Here is a 24,861-nt window from a genome sequence, read left to right as displayed (position 1 = left end):
TTAATTTTATGTGTCAGCTTGACTAGGGATGCCCTGATAGCTGGCAAAACTTTACTTCTGTGTGTATGAGTATGTTCCTGGAAGAACTGTTGAACTGAATAAAGAATTGTTGAATTGTTGAACTGAATAAAGCAAGTGACCTTCCCCAGTGTGGGCAGATATCATCCAATCCCTAGAAAGCCTGAATAGAACCAAAGGCAGAAGAAGGGAAAATTCACTCTCTCTGCTTGAGTGGAGACACCCATTTTCTCCTGCTCTCAGACACTGGAGCTCCTAGTTCTCTGGCTTTCAGAAACAGATCAAGACTTACACCACCAACTCTCGGATCCCAAGGCCTGTACACTTGGACTGAATTACACCACTGCTTCTACGGTTCTCCAGCTTATAGATGGCAGATCATGGGGCATGTCAGTCTCTATAACAGTGTCAGCCAATTCCTAAAATAAATCTCCTGTTATATTTCCCACTCATCTCTACCCATTTATTTTAGGTAACCAATTAGTTTCTGCCCAAGTTTTATTCTTTGAGAAATAAATGTGTAATGTGACATGTGGTTGGTGTGGAAAATTACAACCATTACTTCAATTAACTTGAGTACCTAGAGCAACTGTCCCTTCCTTTTCCTCTTATCCCCTCCCATTCCTGCTTACACTCACCAAGAAAAAACTTGGCAAAAGTCCTTCTATTTTAAGAAAGAGAGGGCAAACCATAACCCACCCCCCCAAATTTATTTATTCATTTGCTCACTCACTACTCATTCATATAATTGATTCAATGATTTGAAATGCTATAATCCACATACTCAAGAGTAAATTGCAATCTGACTACTTAACTTATGAAACACATAATGTCAACACTTAGGATTCCAAAAGAGACTGGAATAGAGACATCGAAATATATTTAATGAACTCAAGCAAAACATATCACTTGACCAAGAAACTGGAATTCTGAAATATCTGTGTGGACATATACCGGATGAGTATGAATACATTGCTGCATTGTCAAAAGACTTGGATATCACCAAGTTCTGTATCACCCAAAGTTACATCATTGGATATTCTGGTTATCTCATTTACCATATGTCAGAATATTAGAATTTCGATGTATACAAGGACATTAACACCATACTGGGCATAATTTGACTTCTCGGATTCAGAAAGTATTGTAACTTGTTATCTTTCAGTGCTTCAATGTTGTCGTTATGAGCAGTTGTCATTTTTATATATAGTATTTTAGACATACTAGGGTTGTGTGGCATTCTCTAGATGTTCTTTTCTACAACATAAAGGCCCCATGTCAGCCTGAAAAAAAGAAAACATGGAGACTCACCATTGAAATTCACATTGCGGATATACTTCAACAACTTCTTGCCCCCAGCTTGCTCCATCTCTGGACAGACGCCCCGGTAGTCAGCACAGAGATCCTTGTTCATGTGATGAAGGGCATGAGCCATTGCGTACACTGCGTCAATCACGAACTGAACTTTACCCTCCTGCTCATAGTTGGAATCTTTTCCAATTCTCTCCTGTCCTGCACATTAAAACAAGAAACACACACAAACATTGGTGTTGAGTAGAATGTCTCAATTTGCATTTACTTTCAACTATGCTTAAAGAAAACAATGCTTTGAGGAGTACAGTCGCGCAAGCCACACATCCATGTTTGGCTACCATGTTCGGTTGCTTTGATAGTTTTTGGTATTTGACTTTGAAGCACATTACACTAACCTTTCTGATATATTAGGTAAATTTCAGAAGCAGCACTTCAAAGGATCACAATAAAAGCCCTTGTAATAAGCCAACACACTATTCAAAACATAGTGGCCCCATAGAACCAAGGGATTGCAGCGATTAGAAGCTGGGCTGCCACGTGCAAATCTTTCAAGCTCACTTAGTCTAGAAAGGTGATAGGCCAAAAGAAAATGATAGAAAACTAATGAAATACCACCCCTGAACTCATTACCTTCTTCTATATACCTGCTCTACTCCCTGGGTTGCCTGTCTCAATTGTGCGTATTACTGGCAGCTCTGATGCTCAGGCTGGAAACCGTGATGTCATTTTTTCATTCTTTCCTGTCTCTTACTCTACCCTCCCACATACATATATCTAATGAATAGCCAAAACCTCACCTGAAACAGTGAACAGTTTTGGCCACACTACCAATGCCCTATTTATGCTTTTCTCATCTCCCATCAGGACACAATGCTAGGTGTCTCTCTTCATCTAGTGATTCCTCCACGTTCACTTTTCCAAACCACAGAGCTAAACACTTCACCCCCGTGCTCAGAATCCTTCAGTGGTTCTCCACTGCCCACAAAATGAAATCCAAACCCTTTCCCCTGACAACACAGGGTGTTCATCATTTTGTTCCTATCTGCCTAACAACAGTAAGAACTGGCAGTGATGAAGTGTCCTCCACTGTCTTGGAGGCCTTATATACATGATTTTTATTTCATCCTCACTTTGTCAGTTAAATATTATTAGTCCTCATTATACAGATGTGAAAGCCGAGCCTTACAGAAATTAAATCACCTTCCGAATGTCATGTACAGGAAGAGCAGATGACAGCTCAGGTTTATCAGAACCCAAAACCAACATTTCTCTCACTTCATGGGCCCTACCTCACCCTTTTCCTAGAATTTAAAACATATATATATTTTGCTCCAGACAAGTATGGCTATTTTTCCCGTAAACATCATCAGATCTAACGTTAATTATCTTTGGTCATGCCCCTTGTTTTGCCAGAAATATCTCTCCTTGCTTTTGCCCATCATAACTTAATTCTGTCCCTGTGGCACAATCCAGTGGTTGCTTACACTTAGCTTCTTGATCAGAATTAAAGATTTTCATAAAACATTTCAAATCTTTATTATAAAATTAATAATATCACTATACTTTAATGCTCTACCAGACTTTCCTTTTCTTTCTTTTTTTTTTTTTTTGCTTATATCCCCAGCACTGAACACAGCATTTAATATCTGGTAGATTCTAAACAATACTTGCATTAAATTAGGCATTCGTAAAGTACATGGTAATACGAGGAACTCTCTTTAGACCTCGTGTCCCTCTATGACAAATAATTAACCGCAGATTGAATTTCACTTTCGCAGCAATATTTCCCAGATTGTCTTCTATGACACATTTGTGTAGGAAAGAAACAGTAGGATTCTACAACCCCTGTCCCTTCTCCTGCAAAACAAAGTGTTCCCGACATCCACTGTGTTAAACATTATTAGGTTTCTTTACTGAGAGACGTTTTCAGAGTATTTAATATAATATAAAGTATAATTTCCAAGAAGGAAGTTCAGAATTTCTCCAAATTAATTGAATTCATATTTTTTCCTTTTCAGAGCACACATTAATATCTCAAATGGCAGACAGTTCTTTGCTTTGTATGTATCTCATTCAAGTACCAATCAACCTCGGGCTCACTGCTCTTCATTGGGTCTAGGCCTTTTCAGTGTGTCTGGAGCAGGAACCTTTTTTGAAAAAAGATAAAATCCATCATGAATCCATACTGCTACTATGAATTCAAATTCTGGACTACAGGAGTTTTACTTAACTCGACACTCCTACACCTCTACCTCATTTTTTTTTTTCATGAGGAAAATCCTGGTTCTTAATGACACCATTATAACTATTTATTTGCTTGATTCCATAATACACAAATAACATTCTTAGAATAAATGTCTAACCAATAGTCTAAAAATGTAGTGTAATGAGCAGCCTTGGCATATATGTGTTTTTCAATTCTTACCGGAATATTTTGGTGGTTTATTCTGAGAAACGGGATTGCTTTGTTCAAGAGTCAATTTGTATGTGTTTTTGCTAAATATTGGCCAATTCCCCTCTAATGGGTTTGTACCATTTTGTCCTCCCACCAGCAAAGAGAGAGAGTGTTCATTTCCCAACAACTCTGACAACCAAGTATGTCCTCAAACTTGGATTTCTGACAATCAGCTAGGTGAGAAATGCTACCACAGTCTATTTTTATTTGATTTTTCTTACTACAGGGGAGGCTGAACATCTTTGCATATAGTTAAAGGCTACTGTATTTCTTTTCTGCGAACTGTTTTTATAAAAATTTGGTCATTTTCTTCTGTACTTTTAAAAGCTTTTTATTAATTAAGCATATTAATTCTTTGAGATTAAGTTGCAAATATTTTTCCTAGTTTGTTATTTTTCTTTTACTCACTTTAGGTATTTTCCAAATAAAATTATATTAGATTAAAAAATGTTTTTCTAAAAAAAATTATCAATTTATTTTCTTCTTATTGCTTCTGGATTTTCAATCATGGTTTGAAAAAATGCTCCCACCCCAGGCTACAGAATATTCCATCTGTGTTTTCTTCTTGTATAATTTCATTTTTTAAACTTAGATATTTCATCCACTTGGAATACATTCTGGTATGCAGTATGAAGAATCAAAATTTTAGCTTTTTCCATATAGCTTCCTAGTTATAGGCCAGTTCATCTTTTCTCACTGATTTGAAGTGCTTCCTTTATTATATATTAAGTTTTCCATGCATAATTAGATCTATTTCTGGATTTTTAAAATTTGTTTCACTGTTTGGTTTGTCTATTCATGGGCCAACAGTACAGCTTCAATTATAAACTCTTTGTAACATATTTTAATAACTGGTAGAGTTAGTCCCTCTCTCACCATAATTGTTCTTTCTTTTTCAAATTTTATGTTGATTTTTGTTTACTTACTCAAATGAGCTTTATTAACTACTAATCTATCTTGAGAAAAGAAAAAAAATACTTGATGTTGAGTTTACGCTGTATTTATAAATCAACTTAGCCAGAACAGAAATTTTTACAAAGGTGAGAATTCCCATGTGTGTCTTTTCATTTGCTCAAGCCTACTTTTGTTTCCTTCAATAGTGTTTTAAAATGTTCTCACATAGGTTTTGAGTGTTTCGTGGAAAGTTAGTCTTGGTATTTTACTTAGTTTTGCTATTATAAATATGGTTTTCTCTGCTAAGTATTTCCTCTGGTTTTTGGTTGCATACATAAAAGCTATTCTTTGTTTTGTTGTGGTTGTTTTATTATGTTTCAACTTTCTATCACAAAAATTTTAAATACAGAGGAAGGTTGAAAGAACATTACAGTGACCTCACCAACTAGATTCTTACATTAACATTTTACTATACTTATGTTATAAGGTAATTCATTTTCTAATAATTTTATAACCTGCTACTTTACAAATTTCTCTTATTTTTTAGAGTACTTAAAAAGGCAATCTTGATGGCACTACGACCATTCTAAAATATATACTATGAAACAGGTTCAGACTAGTAATTCAGGAGAGCAGTTTCTAGCCTGCATTCATAAAGACATTCATCTCAGAAAGAATGCCTTGAAAAATAATTGCAGTATTTTAAATAATGAAATATTTCATTATGTTTGAAACATTATAGGTTTTACCCCTCTCTTGAAGAGTCATCAGGTATGTTAGCTTATTAAGGGCTCTGAGAAACACAGGTACATTTGTCTTTGGGGTTACCAGGACTTGAAAAATGTAGCCTTACATCAAGAAAATCAGAACTGGCAAGTTAACAACAACAACAAAAAAGGCTAACTTTATTTCCCCTACTGTGGCAGATGCAACTGCGTGCCAAGATCAGAGTCTCTGGTTGTTCATCTAGCACCCCTCCCCTCCTCCCCTAACTGAAATCTGCTTCTCTTCAGGTACTGGCGGCCACCAAAGGAGTGAGGGGTTCAGGTCCTCTCCTGAGCCTCACTGAGTCTATCCTCATTTGTCTAAGCCAATCCAGTTTCCTCCTTGGCAAGGGCAGATTTAGGAACAGGCATGGGTTACAATTCTAGATAATGAGATGTAAGAAGAGTTTATTGGGTTCCACATATAAAATGATACAAATGAACTTATTTACAAAACAGAAATAGATCCACAGACATAGATAACAAACCTATGGTTTCCAAAGGGGAAAGGTGGGGGAGGGATAAATTAGGAGTTTGGGATTAACAAATACACACTACTGTATATAAACTAGATAAACAACAAGGACCTACTGTATAGCACAGGGAACTACTCTCAGTATCTTGTAATAACCTATAATGGAAAAGAACCTAAAAAAGAATACGTGTGTGTGTGTGTGTGTGTAACTGAATCACTTTGCTGTACACCTGAAACTAACATAACATTGCAAATCAACTATATTTCAATAAAAATTTTCAGAAAAAGTTTATTGGGGAACTCCTGAGAAAGTTTATTTGGTCTTAAAGAGAGATGAACTCAATTGCATCAAAACAATCACACCCCCCAACACACACACACACACACACACACACAAACACACACACTGCATTTACTCTAGTCATTTGGCAGTCCTGAGGCAATTAGCCAGCATACGAATAAGAGCAGAATAAAAATGTGGCAAGGATGTGAAAATACAATCAAGCTGTGAGTTAGCCAAGCCTAGAATTACTCTACTCTTTTTTTTTTCCAAGTGACATACTCAATGGCTTATCCATTTAACTACAGCTTGATACTCAATGTTTTCCAGGTTTACTTGAACACTACAGTTCTTATTCATGTACCATTTTACAACATCTCAAGGGACTAGCATAAGTACACCTTCTTCCCCCCAAAAGTGCAAAAAAAAAAAAGGGTAGTTTTAAGAAATATTTTTAACAATGTAGATTGAAATAGAAAAAAAGAAAGCATTTTCAATCAATTCTCAGTTAACAGCTCATTCTTTCAGGCTTTCTGATGAACTGAGATGTTGTTATATTCTTTTCTTGAATGAAGTTCATCCTTTTCATCACATTTCCCAGGAAAGCGTTTGAGGTTTAGATAAAATAAGGAGAACCCTGAAGCATTAATTATTTTTTATTTCTCCAGCATGCAAAGAAGCTTTCCTTTTAAAGTCTCCCGATTTTCTGATGTAATGTTATTTTTACCCAAATAGTTCAGTATTTATCTTCAAAATGCACACTCCTTTAAGCTTATGTTGAATAAATTTTCAGCTGCACTACACAAGAATAATCTACAAACCCTCTCACGACCAGAATTTCTAGTGTTCATTCTGCTGGTGAAGTCTTCTCTCTTTGAAAGATCTGCTTATTTTGCCCATTTTAACATACTGCTTTCTCAGAATATATGCCTTAGTTAATATGCATGAGCAAACTATTAGGGAGAAAAAAAAGGCACAGAAAATGTAAGAAATTATGGATCTGAAATTATTAATATAAACAATCCCACTGCAATACGAAAACCAAAAGGAAGAGGAGGTTGGGCATAGGCAGGAAACAAACCAAAGATATTTGCTAGTGCGAACTGAAAAACCTACCAAAACAGTCCTGTAGATTTGAACAACTGACCCAATGTTTACCATATGTTTCTATGGGAGTGATAAATTATAATTTGTATTTTGATTTCACATATTAATTGCAGTTATTTGCATCGGGAAGACCTCTTGGAAGTTATATATGCTTGTGCTGACTGTGCTTTTAAATGCTGCATTACACAAATATATTTTATTGAATGTAAAGCCACAAACTTAAAAATTTCTTGAGGCTAAAGTCCTGAGTAGGACTGTATATAATTAACTAAAATACTAATGCTTGGGTATACTGCAAATGATAAACACACTGATAAAAACAGGAAAAGAATATGTCACAGGAGCTCTGAAAATGGAGTCAGGGCATATACAGGTGGTGACAGAACTGCTAGATTCTGGGTAAAAAGGATGCAAGGAAAGCAGGGTGGATATCCTGGAGCACTAGAAAATGTTGCAGGGTTCTAAAAATGCTACAGTTACCAGGCAAGCCTTATTAAAATACTACTGCAGTCCCTCCCATACTTTATTTAAAAAAAAAAAAAAAAAGGACATGAAGAACCTAGTGGCAAGACAGGAATAAAGACGCAGACCTACTAGAGAATGGACTTGAGGATATGGGGAGGGGGAAGGGTAAGCTGGGACAAAGTGAGAGAGTGGCATGGACATATATACACTACCAAACATAAAATAGATAGCTAGTGGGAAGCAACTGCATAGCACAGGGGGATCAGCTCAGTGCTTTGTGACCACCCAGAGGGGTGGGATAGGGAGGGTGGGAGGGAGGGAGATGCAAGAGGGAAGAGATATGGGAACATATGTATATGTATAACTAATTCACTTTGTTATAAAGCAGAAACTAACACACCACTGTAAAGTAATTATACTCCAATAAAGATGTTAAAAAATAATAATAATAAATAAACAAATAACTTAGTTTACTGGATAACTTTTTTTCCTCTCATGGGTATACCTTTCTCTTTTAAGATGAATGTCAATGGTAAAATAAGATTCTGTTTTATGCAAATTTGTTTTTTTTTTTTATAACAGTGACCCCATTCATAGAATCTGGGGGTAACAACCCATAGCAAGAAATACCAATTGAAGGAAAGTCAGAAGTTCTGGATTGAGACAAACAGCCTTCACTGCTGCTGTGCCTCTATTTGGAGGTGAGGCTGAATGAGCCTAGCAGCTCGTGAAGAGAACGATGCGCGTCCCTGTCACAGTACCACAGGCAGCCTGCGCTTATTGTGTTCTTCCTGGGTACCAGGCTCTGCGCTAAGCACTTTCCATGGTTTCATGTTAAACCCTCACAACGCTTTCTTGGGTACCATTCCCCATCCCTGTTACTTCACTATACCTCATAGACCATCCGCTAAATGGTTCCGTCCACATCTCCACATGGAAAAGCGATGAACCTGGAGTTTTCCCCTTTGTTTCTTTCCATTTTCAACTTTAGTTTAGAGCCACAAATAATCTCAAAGTTCATGCTAGCCATGATTTTTACATCCTTTTACCCCCACTGAAGGTTTCACTTGCGTTTCCTGCAAGGAGGAAATGGATGGTTTTGACAACCACCATCATGGTCTTCCCTGACCTCTCCTTGGGTGGAAAAGTTAATGCCCAGAGAAACTGCCAAAGGGATGGCAGAGGAACAACAACAACAGCAGCAAAACAACTGACCCTCCACCTTCGATGACAAAAATGTGACTGTAATTGAACCACTAACATCCTCATGTTCTGCAGTGAACACAGTGAGTACTATGTTACAGACTCAAAAACAACTCTAGCAAAGGTATTAAAGCCACAGACCCTCGTTTCTAACCGTCTTCCATGCAGGATGCTTCCCAGAAGACTATTTAATCATCACAGCTGAGTTTTCTTCTACTCTTCCATTTTCGATTTCCAGATAGGTGCAGGTAAAGATATATGCAGTGAGTCAAGGTGCGTGGGACAGGAGTAGGCTTTGCACAATGCACACAGGGCACCACACTGGAAGCAAGGAATGTTTTAGCCCCAAGTTTCACACCTCCCCCAATGTGTGGAAGGTGTTCTGAGAGACTGAGCCAAGGGCTTTCTTTATTTCCAAGAGCAGTCTGCTGTAGGTAACGCCAGCCCATTGAGCAAAGGTAAGAACAGGGCTTCTGAAACTCACACAAGAAACCTTGCCGTACCAAACAAGAACAAGACGGGGTTTCTTAAAGAAGTGCATAGATACAGTTTCCATTTCTCACCTAGATTTCTCCTCTTCTGATTTCTTAAGCTAAATTTCTGTTTATATAGTTTTGGTTGCTTCTTCAATGCAAACGGTAAAATCACTCGTGAAGCAATCTCTCCAGACATGACTTCAAGATTAAGAAAAAACATACTGCTATAGATGCCTGGTCTCGTAACCCATCCCTCAGCAGGAGCCCCTTCATTAATGAGGTTCTGCCCCTCTGAAATTCTGTTTATGGCATTCCAGGAATTGTACTTAGGTTGAACTTTCAGGATAGGGGTGTGGAAAGAGGGAGGGGGAGAGAGGGAGGGGAAGAAAGAAAAGAAAAGAAGGAAGGAAGGGAGGGAGGAAGGAAGGAAGGAAGCAAGAAAGGGAGGTAGGGAGGAAGGAGAAAAGAACAGAAAGAAAGGAGAAAAGAAAAGAGAAAGAAAAATCAATCTGAACCTGACCAAGCTTTTGGATATATTAACTAATTTACATATAGCTGATTCATTTTGCTGTACAATAGAAACTAACACAACATTGTAAAGCAACTACAATAAAAATTAATTAAAAAACCTAATTTATAGGAAGTAGAGAAAATAAAGAAACATGTAAATCAACATTGCAGAGATGCAGAAAACAAAATCCAAATGTAAAAAATTCTACAGAAATAGTAATGAACTATTTTCTTCAACACATAAATAGCAAAAGTTAAAAAAAAGTGGAGAGAAACATTTTAAAATTTTTAAAAAGACTTAAGAGATATATCAAACAGATGTGGTATATGGACTTGGTTTAGATCCACCTGTAAACAAATTAATGATATAAAGACATTTATGACAGAAGGGAGAGACTACGGGATGACCATGGGGAACTACTGCTTTGCTGGTTTGTGTGTATGTGTGTTTCTTATATATTTTTAAGAGTATTTATTTCTTAGAGAACATACTTAAGTATTAAAAAAAAATAAATGTCTGGGTTTACTTTGAAATGGCCAGAGGTGAGAGAGAAGCATTCAGGGTACATGTGAACATAAATTGGCTATATATTGACTATTGCTGAGGTTGTGTGATGGATACGTGGCGATTTATTCCACTATTCTCTCTGCTTTTTGTGTTTGAAAGATCACATGATGTCTGCAAAAATACAAAGAAGAGAAGGAGGAGGAAGGGGGGTGGAGGGTAAGGAAGAGAACGAGGAGAAATAAGAAGGGGATGGATAAGGAGATGGGAAGAGGAGAAGGAGGGAGAAAAAGAGGAAAAAGAACAAAAAGAAGAGTATTGGGTTGAAGAATAGGGGAAACAGGCAGGGAGGAAACAGAGGAGATGAAGTCAGCTGCCTGTAAGGGACACTGAGTACGTGCCAGACACCCAACTAGAACCAAGGGACACAGATATGAACAGAAAACCCTCCCATATGCATGCTCTCACTGTTCACAGCTCCACTCAGATGCTTCTGCTTAAATGCAGTTCCCACCTCTCATCTCAGGGCTGAGAGTATGACTCTGCTCCTCAGGTATTTAGGAAGGGGCACACGTAGTACAGATGCAATGGCATATGGGCGGGGTCATCTGACTCCCGGGGTCCAAAGTCACTTCCTGGAAGCAAAGTAAGCATGTTGTGGGGATGGAATGATTTCATCTCACTGCCATGATGCCCCTTTGCCTTGTGAGATGCAGAGAAAAGGCATAAGGAAATTGATCCCACTACAGGGTTTGAAAGGACTTAGCAGAATCATCAGTCCAATGACAGTATAAATAAAAAGAAAAAGCCATGGTTTAACTCCATTTGAGTTCTGTATCCAGGGCTGGTGACTATAAATAAAAAAGGAAAACTACGCATATATGTATGTTGAACTCCCTAGAGGCAATTCTGGGTCCTAAACACTGCTATAGACCCAGAACCCAAGAATGAGTGAATATCCTGGAAAGAAAAGTGAAATAATGAGCAAGTAGCTTTTGTAAAAAGGTAGAAAAGAAAGATTCTAATCCTTCACCCGGGAGAGCTGACGGCTGAGATGCAGCATTTAATTCTGGTGGCCAAATGACCCCAGACAAACATGGAGAGAAAACAGTAGCACCCCGAATGCTGACATTTGGGATTCTTTTTCTTAAACAGGGTTCTTAGGTGCCTGAAGACTCTACTTATCACTGTTTTCACTGGTTTCAGTTAAGTTATTCAAGTGACGATGATAAAAATATTCTGTTAGCTCTTTTTTCAAGGCAAGATTCATTTTACACTAAATTTTATACATGTGTACACATACCTTACAACATATACTTTTGACCATTTAGTCACGATCATCAGAAGTGAAATAGTTTTCTTCCTACTGAACCCTAACAATATTCATAACAGGGATAAAGCCGATACAATCCTCATCTCAGAGGTTCTGAAGGCTCTGAGCTTCTTAGGAATGTCACATTCCACCCGTATTTAAAAAAAAATAGAACAGCTAACCCGACAAGGAAAAAATCTTAACCAGGTGCTAACCAGAAACCTAACACTGACAATTCAACAGTCAGAACACACTAGGTGATTTGGCTGAGGAGCTACTAGCCACATCCATGCTACCCGTGGAAGGAAATTAATTAAGTAGTATTGGATGAAACCCTTTTGTAGACCGGTAAACAGGAGGTTCTTGATACAAAGTCTAGAAATCCAGACTTAGTTTAAAACACATGTAAGCCAGTACGATTTAATGGGAGAAAGCCCTTCAAAATCTCAGTATTTTGAAACCAGTGTGATGGTACTTCCATCTCTCCTATAATCAGGCCAACCATTTCAAGAGCTACGAGCATGGAGACTCATATCAGACAAACCTGGGTTGAAATTTTGCCTCTGCATTCATTGTATCTGTGACTAAATGGGAGTTATATAACTCTTTACCAAACCACTTGAACACGTTCAAGTTGCCTGGTATTCATAGAGTGCTGTAATGAAAACAGCAACAATAGCTAACAATCATTCAGTATTTTCTATTCTCCAAAAACTATTCTAAGCACTCTACATACATCATCTCATTTATTTCTCATAATCACTCTACGATGAAGATACGGTTATTGTTATTGCCATTTACCGGTAAGGAAACTGAAAGTTATTTAAATAAACTTACCCCCAAAGTTACACAGATAGCAAGTGGCTAGTCAAGAGTTGAATCCAGTTCTCTGACTCTCAATTCAAAGTGTGAATATTTTTTATGGTGATATATTCTGCATTTAGTAAAATGCTGCATCATAAATGAACTGTTCAATCAGTATTGACAAACACAAAGCAATACATAGAACGTTTTTATCACTCTGGAAAGTTACCTTGTGCCCCTTCACAATTAACCCTTCTCCCTCCACTATAAAGCAACCATTGATCTGTAATCTAACATAAGTTAATTTTGCCTATTCTAGAAATTCATATAAATAGGACCATACAATATGTACTTTTCTCTGTCTGTTTTCTCTCACTCAGAAAAATATTTTTGAGATTTATTCAGTTTGTGGCATGTATCAAAATCTCATTCTTTTTTATTTCTAAGTATCATTCCACTGAATGGATATATTAGAGTTTAATTATCCATTTTCCTTTTGATGGACATCTGGGCTATGTCTAGTTTGGGGCTTCTCAAGACCTATGGAGGGTCTGTGATTTTACCCGATGTGTAAGAGTTTAGCCTGTCATGGTTCTGTGGACACTGGCTGAAGACGTGAGATCCCTGGTTCAGAGCCAGGTACAGCAGGCAGCACAAACATAATGTTTTCTCAGAGTCCCCTCCTTACCACACCCCTTCCTCAAGTCCAAGGTGGTGACAGAGAGCAGTCCAGGTAGATGGTGCACACACAAGTTCTAAGTACATTAGAACTTTCAAACTCTGAACTTAGGGAGACTGAATCTTTTATAAAGGACTTCAAGCAAAGCTACCTGACCTTGGTTCCAGAGGGAGATACTACCTTTATTATGCTGGCTAGTAAACAAACCATCCCTATGCTTCTTGACGATATGCTATCTGTATCTTCCAAGGCCATTTACTATATAATAATACCTTGAAAAGCTAATCAGTGCACCTGCTCTCAATATAGCAAAGGACACCAATAGAGGACTGTCCCCCAATAGGGCAATTATGAATAAAGCTGCTGTGAACACTTCTTCACAAGGCTTTTATGGATATGTGTTTTTATTTCGCCTGAGTAAATACTTAGGAATAAGAGTTGCTATATTATAGGCTCATGCATGTTTAACTTTTAAAGAAGTTGCCATGTTCCAAAGCAGTTGCACCATTTTATTCTAATATCAATGTATAAAAACGCAGGTTTCTCCATATATTCTCCGATATCTGATGTTATCAATCTTTTCCATTTTATCCATGTGTATTAGAACCTCACTGTGGTTTAATTTGCATTTCTCTGATGAATAATGATGATTTTCATTTTTTTCATGTGCCTATTGACGGTTTGTATTAGACCTAGTAGTTTCCCTTTGCAAGCATCTTAGAAGTTCAGCATCCCAGGCTACGCAAATTCTCTACCAGAGTAGTACAAAAGTCCACAAGGCCACAGGGTTAATGCCCGAATGATGGTCAAATTATATTATTTATTTTAAGAAGGGGGTGTAGTCAAGATGGTGAAGTAGGAAGACCCTGAGCTCACTTCCTCCCATTAGCACATTAAAATTATAACTATTTACAGAGCAGCTATCAATAAGAACAATCTGAGGGCTACAAGAAAAGATTTTCCACAACTAAAGATATAAAGAAGGAATCAAGGGACTCCCCTGGTGGCGCAGTGGTTAAGAATCCACCTGCCAATGCAGGGGACACAGGTTCGAGCCCTGGTCCGGGAAGATCCCACATGCCGCAGAGCAACTAAGCCCATGCGCCACAACTACTGAGCCTGCGCTCTAGAGCCTGCGAGCCAAAACTACTGAGCTTGCGCACCACAACTACTGAAGCCCGCGTGCCTAGAGCCCGTGCTCCACAGCAAGAGAAGCCACCGCAATGAGAAGCTCGCACACCTCAACGAAGAGTAGCCCTTGCTCGCCGCAGCTAGAGAAAGCCTGCGTGCAGCAATGAAGACCCAACACACACACAAAAAAATTAATTAATTAATTAAATTTAAAAAAAAAGAAGGAATCACAATGAGACAGGTAATAGGGGTGGAGACATGGTATAGTCAACACCCACACCCATTGGTAGGTGGCCAACGAATGGGAGGACAACCATAATTGCAGAAATTTTCCACAAGAAGTAATGGGTCTGAGACCCACATTGAGCTCCCCAGCCCAGGGGTCCTGCACCAGGAGGACAAGCCCCCAGAACATATGGCTTTGAAGGCCAATGGGGTTTGTGTATGGGAGAGCCAGAGGACTGTAGGAAACAGAGACTCTGCTCTTAAGGGGTGTGCACAAAATCTCACACACTCCAGGACTTGGCACAGAGGCAGTCATCTGAAGGAAGCCTGGGTCAGAACCACTTACTAATTCTGGAGAGCCTCCTGGAGAGGCAGGAGGTAAACTGGACTCCCACAGGGAAAGAGATGCTAGCAGGAGCCATTTTGGGGAGATCATTCTCCCATGAGGACACTGATGCTGCAAGTGCCATTTTGGAATCCTACCATCTAGGCTATTCGTGCTGGAGGCTTACCTGCCCACCCGCTGGTAGGTACCAGTCCCAGGATTCACCAAGCCAAGCAGCCAGCAGTGTGGGGACTTGGCCCCACCAACCAGTGGGCCAACACCAGTCCCAGGAGCCTGGACCTCACTGCTAGCCACCCTGGGACCCAGGCTACCAATGGCCTGCACCAGCCCTGGGACTCCCCAGGCCACAGAGTCATTTGCACTGGGATGCAGTCTCATCCACCAGCAGGTCAGCAGCCTCCACACGAAGCAGTTCCTGGCAGCCAACCAGGTCAGGGCCAGCCCTGCCTACCAGCATGCCAATGGTAGTCAGCCCTGACACAACAAAAGGACCCACCCAGCCTACATGGGGGGCACCCCTAGAGCTCTGGTGACTATAGGGGAATGTGCTACTGGGCCCCATAGAACATCTCCTACATGAGGCAACCTAGCCTTACACCTAAAGGATATAGAAAAAACAACAAACAAAACCTAAAGTTAGTAGAAGGAAAGAAATAATAAAGGTTAGAGCAGAAAGAAAGGGAATACATATTTTAAAAACCAATGAGACTAAGAGCTGGATTTTTTAAAAGATCAAATTGATAAACCTTTGACCATACTCATTAGGAAAAAGAGAAGCAGGGCCCAAATAAATAAAATCAGAAACGAAAGAGAAGTTAAAACTGACACCACAGAAATACAAAGATCATAAGCAATTGCTAAGAACAATTATATGCCAATAAAAGCAACAACCTAGAAGAAACGGATAAATTCCTAGAAATATACAATCTCCCATGGCTGAATCAGGAAGAAATAGAAAACATGAAGAGACCAATTACCAGTAATGAAAATGAATCAATAATTTTTAAAAAACCTCCCAAAAAACAAAAGTCCAGGTCTGGACTTCACAGTTGAGTTCTACCAAACATTTAAAGAAGATTTAACATCTAATCTTCTCAAACTTTTCCAAAACATTGAAGAAGAAGAAATGCTTCTGAACTCATTCTATGAGGCAAGTATCACCCTGATACCAAAACCAGACAAAGACATCACACAGAAAAGAGAAATTTACAGGCCAATATCACTGATGAACAGAGATGCAAAACTCCTTAACAAAATGTTAGCAAACCAAATTCAACAGTGCAGTACAAGGATCATACACCATGTGCAAGTGGGATTGATCCCAGTGATGCACAGATGGTTCAATATCCACAAGTCAATCAATGTCATACACCACATTAAGAAATTGAAGAATAAAAATCATCTGATCATCTCAATAGATGCGGAAAAAGCTTTTGACAAAATTCATCATCTATTTATGATAAAAAATTTTTCAACAAAGGGGGTATAGAGGGAACATACCTCAACATAATAAAGGCCATTTATGATAAACCCACAGCTAACATCATGCTCAACAGTGAAAAGCTGAAAGCATTTCCTATAAGATCAGCAAAAAGACAAGGATGCTCACTCTCACCTCTTTTGTTAACACAGAATTAGAAATCCTAACCACAGCAATCAGATTAAAAATAATAATAGGGCTTCCCTGGTGGCGCAGTGGTTAAGAGTCTGCCTGCCAATGCAGGGGACACGGGTTCGAGCCCTGGTCTGGGAAGATCCCACATGTTGCAGAGCGACTAAGCCCTTGAGCCACAACCACTGAGCCTGCGCGTCTGCAGCCTGTGCTCCGCAACAAGAGAGGCCGCAACAGTGAGAGGCCCGCGCACCGCGATGAAGAGTGGCCCCTGCTCGCCGCAACTAGAGAAAGCCCTCGCACAGAAACGAAGACCCAACACAGCCAAAATAAATAAATAAATAAATAAAAATAAATAAATAAATTTAAAATAATAATAATAATAGTAATAATAATAGAAAGAAGTAAATGGAATTCAAATAAGTAAAACTGTCACACTTGCAGATGACATGATACATAGAAAATCCTAAAGATGCCACCAAAAACTATTAGAACTAATTAATAAATTCAGTAAAATTGCAGGATACAAAATTAGTATAAAGAAATGTGTTATGCTTCTATACACTAACAATGAGCTATGACAAAGAAAAATTCAGAAAACAATCCCATTTACAATTGCATCAAATAGAATAAAACACCTAGGAATAAATCTAACCAGGGAGGCAAATGACCTGTACTAGAAAATCTATGACATTGATGAAAGAAATTGAAGATGACACAAACAAATGGAAAGATATACCATGCTAATGGAATGGAAAAATTAATATTGTGAAAGTGATCATACTATCCAAGGTAATCTACATAATCAGTGCAATTTCCATCAAAATGGCAATAGCATTTTTCATAGAACCAGAAGAAATAATTCTAAAATTTGTATCAAAACACAAAAGACCCCAAATAGCCAAAGCTATCTTGAAAAAGAGAAACACAGCTGGAGGTATCATACGCTTTGATTTCAAACTATACTGCAAAGCTACAGTAATTAAAACAGTATGGTACTGGCACAAAAACATACACATAGATCAATGGAACCAAAGAGAGAGCCCACAAGTAAACCCATGCTTATATAGGCAATTAATCTACAACAAAGAAGGCAAGAATATACAATGCAAGAAAAATAAACTTCTCTATAAATGATGTTGAGAAAACTGGACAGCTACATGCAAAAGAATGAAACTGGACTACTCTCTTACACCACATACAAAACTAAACTCAAAATAGGTTAAACTCTTGAATGTAAGATCTGAAACCAGAAAACTCGTAGAATAAAACGTTGGCAATATGCTAACTCTTCCACATTGGTTTTAGCAACGTTTTTTGGATATACCTCTTCAGGCAAATGAAACAAAAACAAAAATAAAGAAATGAGGCTACATCAAACTCTAAACCTGTTTTGCACAGTGAAGGAAACTATTTTAAAAAAAGGCCGTCTACTGAATGGAAGAAGATATTTGCAAATAATATATCTGATAAGGGGTTAATATTCAAAATAAAGAACTCATACAACTCAACATCAAAAACAGACAAACAACCTGATTAAAAAATGGGCAGAGGAACTGAATAGACATTTTTCCATAAAGACATACAGATGGCCAACAGACTCATGAAAAGATGCTCAACCTCACTAATCATAAGAGAAATGCAAATCACAAGCACAATGAGATATCACCTTACACCTATCAGAATGGTTATCAAAAGACAACAAATGATAAGTATTGACAAGGATGTACAGAAAAGGGAATCCTAGTATAGGATTGTTGGTGGGAATGTAAATTGGCACAGCTACACTGCAGTCTTTTTTTTTTTTTTTTTTTTTACAATAGACAAGATACGGAAGCAACCTAAGTGTCCATCAACAGATAAATGAATAAAGAAATGTGATATATACACATACACACACAAAGACAATACACCCAATGGAATATTACTTAGCCGTAAACATGAGCGAAATCTTGTAGATGGACCTACAAGGAATTATACTAAGTGAAGTAAATCAGATAGAGCAAGATGAATACCATATGATATCGCTTATATGTGGAATCTAAAAAACAACTGCACAAACAACTAAACAGAAACAGACTCAGATACAGATCCCAAATGCGTGGTTGCCAGAGGTGAGAGGGCTGGGGGGACGGCTGAGATAGGTGAGGGAGGTTAAGAGGTACAAACTTCCAATTACAAATTAATGGGCATTAGGGGTGAAATCTACAACCTGAGGAATATAGTCAAGAACACCGCAACAACTTTATATGGTGACAGATAGTAACTAGACTTCTCATGGTGATCATTTTGCAACGTACACAAATATCAACTCATTATGCACCTGGAACTAACGTAGTGCTGTAGGTCAACTATAATTCAATTTCTACATATATGTATGTGATTTATTTTTGAATTATCATATAAACTGCAGCCATTAAATGATACTTTGCAAGACCACAGCAACCCAAGTTCTAAATGTAGTTGACTCTTTGCCACTTCATACATCTTGTAAGGAGTCACTTAGAACATAAGGTCTCTTTGGTGGTTTCTAAATGAGCTAAAGGAAGCAGCTTATAAGGTCGTTAAATCGTTTTCTCCTAAGGTCATAAACTTTTTATAGGAAAAAGTTATGCATAGCTTTTTTGTTTTTGTTTTTGTTTTTGTTTTCAATGTGATGTTAATCCTTTCATGCCAGGAGGGGCCACTTCCATGAGTCACTGCTTTCAAGAGTAAAGCAAAATGCTTTGGTTCGAATCCCAATGCTGCTAGACACTAGCCAAGTGACTTTGAGAAAGCCACTCATCAGACCTCTATGAACTTTGCTTTTATCTTTCCATTCAGGCGACTACAAATATTATCAGCTCTGCCAACTCTGCTGAGTTGTAGGGATGATCAAATGACACAGGGGACATTAAACAATTCAAAGACTCTAAAGTGCATCTCATAAAAAAGATAAATCAGTACCCAAACATATGGAAAAAATATTTCACCTTGCAAGTTTTCTAAGAAGTGCAAATCAAAAGACAGGTAACATTTTAGTAGTTTTGCCAGTGGCTGAATAAACTAGTGCAGTCCTTTCAGAAAATAGTTTGACAATACATTTCAATTCTCCAGAAAAAAAATTTCTACTCTGAATCTGTAATGATAAAAATAGGTAATGTGTATTTTACTATTGCTTGTCTAATGCTCCCTATATGTCAGGCTTTGTACTAAGCACTTTACTTGGACAGGTGGCCTTGAGCAATGTGGGGACTAGGGATGGCAACCCTTCACACAGTTGAAAATCCGCGTGTAATTTATAGTCGGCCCTCTGCATCCGTGGTTCCTTGTCATCCTGGATTCAACCAACTACGCATCATGTAGTACCCTAGTATTTACTACTGAAAAAAATCTCCGTATAAGTGGATCCACGTAGTTCAAACACATGTTGTGCGAGGATCAACTGTATAAGCTTACTTAGTGCTTCTCCTCAAAACACAAAACCGTCTTTGGTTATTAGTATCATCTACGTTTTACAAATTAGGAAAGAGGGCACAGAGATGCAAGCTCATTTGTGCTAGGCTTCATAGCTAGTATGGGGCAGGAAGCACAATTAAATTTAAGGTGATTTGGTTTCAAAGTCCTCACTCTTTACTCCTCCATTTAATGACTTCTGGAAGTTCATCCTCAGAAAGTAATCCAAAATAAGGAAAGAGCAAGAGGTCTTAAGATATTTCTGCATGTGTTTTGTATATACTTGCCAATTTTGGAAGTGATATAAGTAAAGATTCAGCAAGTGATAGCAAGTAAAATCTTTTGACTATTACATAATACTTAAAATAATCAAGAAAACTAACAAGTACAGTACTTATGATCCACAAAATTTAGAAAAAAATTAAAAGATATCTCAATTTCTTATTATCACCATGTTAGGGTTATAAGATTGACAGAATTTTTGGTTCTGCCCATGGTAGCATTCTAAGGGTCCTGAAGAACTATAAAAGTGGTATGCAAAGGTCTCTTTCTTATGAATGGCAAGACCAGGGTCAGGAATCCCAGTGACATCATCCCAAATGCTTTCTTTCCATGAGTGCTAATGAATAGGACAGAGCCAAGGAGAGAGAATTCACTATTTTAATAAAAGTTTACACACTCTGGTGTCAAAATCAGAAGAAAGTTAGATATAGGTGAACAATCAGATACTCTGTCCCCAGAGAAGGGAAGTAAGGTCTTAGAGGAACACATGCCCGGAGTTTAATACATTGCAAACTTTCTCCATCAGAGGAGTGAAACCCCTTTCAAGAACAATGGCTTTTCCTTTGGCCATGTCCTTCCCCTACTTATGGGTAGAAAAGCAACTCAGTGATTTAAAGGTAGACAGATATACACTCCCTCCGTCGGCCAAATCAATAGAAGAAAAACCTATAGGCCAGAGCTCCTTCCAGACACCCAAGCTTAGAGCAGACATCCAAAAAAAAAAAAAAAAACAGAAGCCTGTGGTCACACATGTCACTTTTCTTTTCTTAGGTGCCACAGTGGTGCTAGTGCTGGATCTTGAATGTTGTGGCATTACACCATATTTGCTATGAGGTGTCTCTACCCAGGAGGGCAGCTTAGAATGGAAGAAACAAATAATGACAAAAGGCTTCTGAGGTGGCCAGATCTGGGTATGGATTCTTTCTGACTGAGTGACCATGAGCGCGAGGCGGAATTGAGCTCCCTAAGCCTTGGCTGCCACTTCCTGCTTGGGCAACGTGCTGTACCTTCCCCTGCTTCCATTTTCTCATTTATAAAACAGTGAAAAGCCCCCCCCCCAGCTATTTCAGAGGGTTTTGTAAGGATTAAAAGAGTTAATATGTGTTTTATTTTCCTCAACTAAAAACTGAGGATAAGGAAAAGACAGTCTCTTCAGCAAGCGGTGCTGGAAAAGCTGGACAGCCACACGTAAATCAATGAAGTTAGAACATATCCTCACCATACACAAAAATAAACTCAAAATAGCTTAAGGACTTAAATATAGACATGGAACCATAAAACTCCTAGAAGAGAACATAGGCAAAACAGTCTCTGACAGAAATCGTACCACTGTTTTCTTAGGTCAGTCTCCCAAAGCAATAGAAATAAAAGCACAAATAAACAAATGGGACCTAATCAAACTTACAAGCTTCTGTACAGCAAAGGAAACCATCAACAAAATGAAAAGACAACCTGCATACTGGGAGAAAATATTTGCAAATGATGTGACCGACAAGGGCTTAATTTCCAAAATATACAAACAGCTGATACAACTCAATAACAAAAAAACAAGCCAATCGAAAAACGGGCAGAAGACTTAAATAGACATTTCCTCAAAGAAGACATACAGATGGCCAACAGGCACATGAAAAGATGCTCATCCTCGTTAATTATTAGAGAAATGCAAATCAAAACTACAATGAGGTACCACCTCACACCAGTCAGAATGGCCATTAAAAAAGTCTACAAACAATAAATGCTGGAGAGGGTGTGGAGAAAAGGGAACTCTCTTGCACTGTTGGTGGGAATGTAAATTGATACAGCCACTATGGAGAACAGTATGGAGGTTCCTCAGAAAACTAAAAATAGAGTTGCCGTATGATCCAGCAATCCCACTCCTGGGCCTATACCCAGACAAAACTCTATTCGAAAAGATACAAGCACCCTTATGTTCATAGCAACACTATTTACAATAGCCAAGACATGCAAACAACCTAAATGTTCATCGACAGATGAACGGATAAAGAAGATGTGGTGTGTGTGTATGTGTACATATATTTGCTGTACAGCAAAAATGAACACAATGCTGTAAAATCAACTATACTTCAATAAAATTTTAACAAATAACATAAAATCGATAACCAACAAGGACCTACTGTATAGCACAAGGAACTGTACTCAATATTTTGTAATAACCTATAAGGGAAAAGAATGTATGTACTGAGGATCATTATCATTTATGTCAAGTGCTTAATCTGGTAGCTAGCACATGGCAAGCATTCAATAAATGTTAATTATTATAATTACTTTTCAAAAGACTCTCAGAATGAAAACCTTAAGTGTAAAACTTGCAAAAAGCTAAAGTTTTTGTTCATTTAGATTTGTATTTGTCTACTTTTTTGCAGGATGAGAGACAGTCATTTAAGCAAATACCTAACAAGCACTGACTATTTTATAATTTTTATTACTAAGGTTTTGGCCTTGGATCTAATTTCTTCCTCATAGCATGTAAAATGCAGCAATTCTTCAGTTATGAGAATAACAATAATCAATAGAGGGACGGATATGGTCAAAGCTGGGAGGCTGATGCATTCCTTAGTCTTTTGTTCTTGTGATTTTTTTAAAAGGCAGGAATGGCTTATATATTACAGTTTATTGGATTTGGGGGGTTTCACATTTTTACTTAAAATGGAGAACTTGTCAACTCAAATAAATGCAGATCTTGCTATTTTCTTTCAGGGTCTTGTAAAAGCCAACATAATGGACTTATAAAACATTTAACACGTGCAGTGCAATAAATCCTACAAAACCCCTGATTCAATCCATTTGCCCAGGCTGATTGTCCAAATGAGAGATTCTGCTTCAGTGCTCGTAAAGGGCAGCAAGCTGGGTTCCCCAGGAAAACATAGGCACATACTACCTGCCCCTCCTCTCCCAACTTGATCAACTGCATTGATATATTTTGTGCAGATTTTTGTTTTATGCGTGGCAAGCAAAATTAATGCCTCAACAACTACTTCTGAAACGTCTACTCTATGCCTGACCCAAGCTGGGACTGGGGATACCAAAAAAGGCATAAACAAAAAAGTGAATGCCTGGTTTCACTGAGCTTGCAGCTGAGCACAGATGGAACATCATGTACAAAGGCCCTGTGATAGCGAGAATCTAGGTGTCTTTACAAAACTAAAGGAAAGTCAGAGCTGCAGCAGTATGAGATGGGGCCCTGTCACAGGGGGCCCTAGAGACCATGCTGAGAGCTTTGCCTTCTTCTTATGAACAATGTATGGACACACTGACATGCCTTAAATATTGGGGGTAGCAGGATTAGTCTTGCATAAATTGCTAAAAACAGCACCAATTTAGGTTTTGAGCCCTTCTTCAAATTCAAAAGCACTTCTGCAATCTCAAAACTTGTTCAAGGAAAGAGAAAATCTGTTGACATAGAGTCCATGCCGGAGGCATGATTTATGTAGGCATGTTACCAGCCAGGTTGTCAGATATTTGAAGTCCAATAACTATTTGTCCTAATGATTTCTGTACACTTGTATCCACAGAAGAACTGCTTCGGATTAGCTCTTGGCATAGTTTTCTTTTGATTTGTCGGTGGTTTCTTCAAAACTTAATTCTAAAATGTAGCCATTTGTTACAAACTTGCCGGAAACTTGCTCGTGACAGTTGCATTTTTCTCAAATGTGAAAAGCAATAGCATCTTGTAATTCAACATTTCCCTTCCATGGTAAACTGCCCAATTCTGCCAGAGCAGCAGACCACTTTGGTAGCTCAGTTTGTACTGCTACTCTGATATTGGTATGCTTTCCCTTAAAGGTATTATTTTGTACTTCATCCGGTTTCGCACGATTTCAATCTCCACCATCTGTTTTGATAAGGCTGCAGGACTGTTTGCCCCACCCTAAAAGGACAGGAAGTCCCATGGGAATGAGATACATTCCAAGAGAATTTTACAGTCCTGGCTGCAATTCCCTGTTGTAAAATTAGGCTGCCTAGGAGACAGGGAATGTGATTTTGTGTCTTTTTTCTGGGTACAAGCTACTAACTTTTCATCAATATAACAAAGTTTGAAAAATACTGCCCTATTTTGAGCTCAGGAGAGGAGAGAAGAAACGAGGTCAACTCGCTTCTCCACTGCAGCTGTTCCTAAGTGAGGACCTGAGGGATCAATCCAGGATCATAATCAAAGATGTTCTACAAAAGAGCCCTTATGGGGCTGGGTGTCAGCAAGTAAGGAAACTGCTGTATGAACAAAAACATAAAGCGACCCCCAAATGAGAATGTGCCTATTCATGTTCCAAGAGTCTAGGAAGGGAACTAGGCATCAGAGGAGAAAGAGCACAGGGAGAAATCAGCCACATTTATCACGTGGTTGACCCCTCTGAGCCACATCTCCCTCATCTGTATAATGGGTATAATAACCTCTTGCAGAAAGTCAGGGCTGTGGTGATGATTTCTATCTTTTCCTGGAACAATTTTTTTTTTTTCCTGGAACAATTTTTGACTGTTGTTTTCTAGTTTAGCCTCCTATTTGCTTCTTTCACAGCACTAATCATAACTTGCAATTATTTCATTCATCTA

General features: G+C 38.3%; 1 protein-coding gene across 5 annotated transcripts in view; it reads right to left on the bottom strand.

Annotated features, from left to right (window-relative positions):
• The window catches only part of GRM7 (glutamate metabotropic receptor 7), an 818,647-nt gene that overhangs the window by 256,586 nt on the left and 537,200 nt on the right, over nt 1–24,861 (bottom strand). For all 5 annotated transcript variants that reach the window (XM_036869668.1, XM_036869667.1, XM_036869664.1 and 2 more), the window contains exon 6: nt 1,330–1,530. In XM_036869668.1, the coding sequence (XP_036725563.1) occupies nt 1,330–1,530 (201 nt within the window). The remainder of the gene's footprint in view (nt 1–1,329; nt 1,531–24,861) is intronic.

The sequence above is a fragment of the Balaenoptera musculus genome, chromosome 11, assembly GCF_009873245.2.
Source record: "Balaenoptera musculus isolate JJ_BM4_2016_0621 chromosome 11, mBalMus1.pri.v3, whole genome shotgun sequence".
Lineage (NCBI taxonomy): Eukaryota > Metazoa > Chordata > Mammalia > Artiodactyla > Balaenopteridae > Balaenoptera > Balaenoptera musculus.
This window is presented reverse-complemented; position numbering and strand designations above follow the sequence as displayed.